The sequence below is a fragment of the Phacochoerus africanus genome, chromosome 6 (assembly GCF_016906955.1).
Source record: "Phacochoerus africanus isolate WHEZ1 chromosome 6, ROS_Pafr_v1, whole genome shotgun sequence".
Taxonomy (NCBI): Eukaryota; Metazoa; Chordata; class Mammalia; order Artiodactyla; family Suidae; genus Phacochoerus; species Phacochoerus africanus.
This window is the reverse complement of record NC_062549.1, coordinates 59,807,011-59,809,198: the sequence shown is the minus strand read 5'-3', so window position 1 is coordinate 59,809,198 and position 2,188 is coordinate 59,807,011. Positions and strand designations below refer to the sequence as shown.

Genomic DNA, 2,188 nt, shown 5'->3' with positions numbered 1-2,188 from the left:
CGGAACCTGCGCATTCATATGACCAGTGAAAAGCACATGCATAACATGATGCTTTTGCAGCAGAACATGAAGCAGATCCAGCATAACCTGCACCTGGGCCTCGCCCCGGCCGAGGCAGAGCTCTATCAGTACTACCTAGCCCAGAACATAGGCCTGACCGGAATGAAGCTCGAGAACCCCGGCGACCCGCAGCTGATGCTCAATCCCTTCCAGCTGGACCCGGCGACAGCAGCCGCTCTGGCACCGGGACTTGGTCAGTATTTACTGCTTTTCTGCTCTGCCGTTAGTTTCTAATCACATCTTGATTTGGCGTGATGCACCCAGATAAAGTGGTGAATGCCAACAGATTGGGGACAGTTTTACTACAAGGGACTTTCTCTTGAAGCTGGATAATCAAACCATTTGGGCTTTACTTCAAGTCTGAATTAACTTCAGAGAGGAAGGAGGGAAGGGATCAAGGGCAGCTGAAGAGGAGTTAGCAAACTTTGTCTCCCTTCAGTAGGTTGACAAAATAACGCTAATTTGCATTAATTACCTGCCATCCTTAGTGATACCTCACGAGGTTTATAGCTTCCATTTCGGCAACTGTGCCCTAACCTATCAAACTTGAGCTTCAAAAGGGTATGCCATTAGTTTTCATTAAATATTTTTTGCAAAACATTTTAATGTCTGTGACTGAAGATAATTAAGCTAACAGTAATACCATTACCTTATCCCAGATATTTGGCAGTAGATTACAGGCACACATCCAGTATTAGCCAAATCTCATCAAGCTCTCAGACAAATTGCGAAATAACAATTAGTGCTCATGGAAGTTTATCATCTAGGTGCTTAGGTTGCAAGCACGTGACTGTTTTGTTATGGTATTGATCAGCTTTCCTGCCCTCGAAAATACAAATTTCAGAATGACATCATGCCCAGTAGGAGTAATTAAAGCTATCTGATGAGGGAATTTAGAAGTTGAAAGGGATGATTGTAATTGATCCTGATTCAATCCTATTACAGCTTTTTATAGTGTAAGCTCTAGAGAAAGCACATTCCTTGTCAAGACTTTATTTTACAGATTCCTTTGTGTGTGCTGTGTTTTCTAGTCTCTATTTTTCCTTTTAATTTTTCTTTTCCTGTAGTAAATAATGAGCTGCCGCCTGAAATCCGGCTTGCCAGTGGTCAGCTAATGGGTGATGACCTGTCCCTCCTTACTGCAGGAGAGCTGTCACCTTATATCAGTGACCCAGCGCTGAAGCTATTCCAGTGTGCTGTTTGCAACAAATTCACCTCTGACAGCCTGGAGGCCCTAAGCGTGCATGTGAGCAGTGAGCGCTCTCTCCCTGAAGAGGAATGGAGGGCTGTAATTGGAGATATCTACCAGTGCAAGCTCTGTAACTACAACACTCAGCTCAAAGCCAACTTCCAGCTCCACTGCAAGACTGATAAACATATGCAGAAATATCAACTGGTGGCTCACATTAAAGAAGGGGGCAAAAGCAATGAGTGGAGGCTGAAGTGCATTGCCATTGGCAACCCCGTGCACCTAAAATGTAACGCCTGTGACTACTACACCAACAGTGTGGATAAATTACGCTTGCATACCACCAATCACAGGCACGAGGCGGCCCTGAAGCTCTACAAGGTAAGCAGTGACATCCATTTCCGTGGGCGCAGAGTAGAGGAGGGAATTAACTGTTTCTGAGCTTGGAGCAGAAATCTGTAAGTGAAGGGAGAGAGAGAGAGAAAAAAAAAAAAGGGTAAGATCCACAGTTTCAGCTTCACAGGACAAAAAGCATAGCCTATTGAAATAGATGGAATTGGAGAATTTACTTAAAAGATTTGCCCCGTGTCCCTTTTACACCTCTCTCAGTGGGTCTGATTACTGGTTGCCCTGACATAAATAACACTTTTCTGTTTTCATATAGAAAATAATACTGTTAAACCTCTTTTATTGATTGATCGAAAACAACAATAACAACATAGCATCAGTCTTGGCTAGGTGTTAGTGGTTCTAGAGAGCAGGGGACAAAAACAGTGCTACCTTGTGAGTCCATCATCTTTTGTCTGGTGACAAACAACGATGATCCAAACATCATGTGTGATGTTTTTGTTTTTGCTTTTTTTCCTGTAAGTTCCTAGTGGTATTGAGTAAATACCCTGTCCCTTAGTATCGGTTGAAAGTCTCCTACTTCACTCTGTT

At 43.3% G+C, this 2,188-nt stretch overlaps 1 protein-coding gene across 1 annotated transcript in view; it reads left to right on the top strand.

Moving 5' to 3' along the window:
- The window catches only part of LOC125128674 (zinc finger homeobox protein 4-like), a 4,067-nt gene extending 2,377 nt beyond the window's left edge, over window positions 1-1,690 (top strand). The window contains exons 1-2 of the mRNA XM_047782860.1: window positions 1-253; window positions 1,128-1,690. The exon at window positions 1-253 is cut by the window's left edge and continues 2,377 nt beyond it. Coding sequence (XP_047638816.1) covers window positions 1-253; window positions 1,128-1,690 — 816 coding nt within the window. The remainder of the gene's footprint in view (window positions 254-1,127) is intronic.
- The last annotated feature ends 498 nt before the right edge of the window (window positions 1,691-2,188 follow it).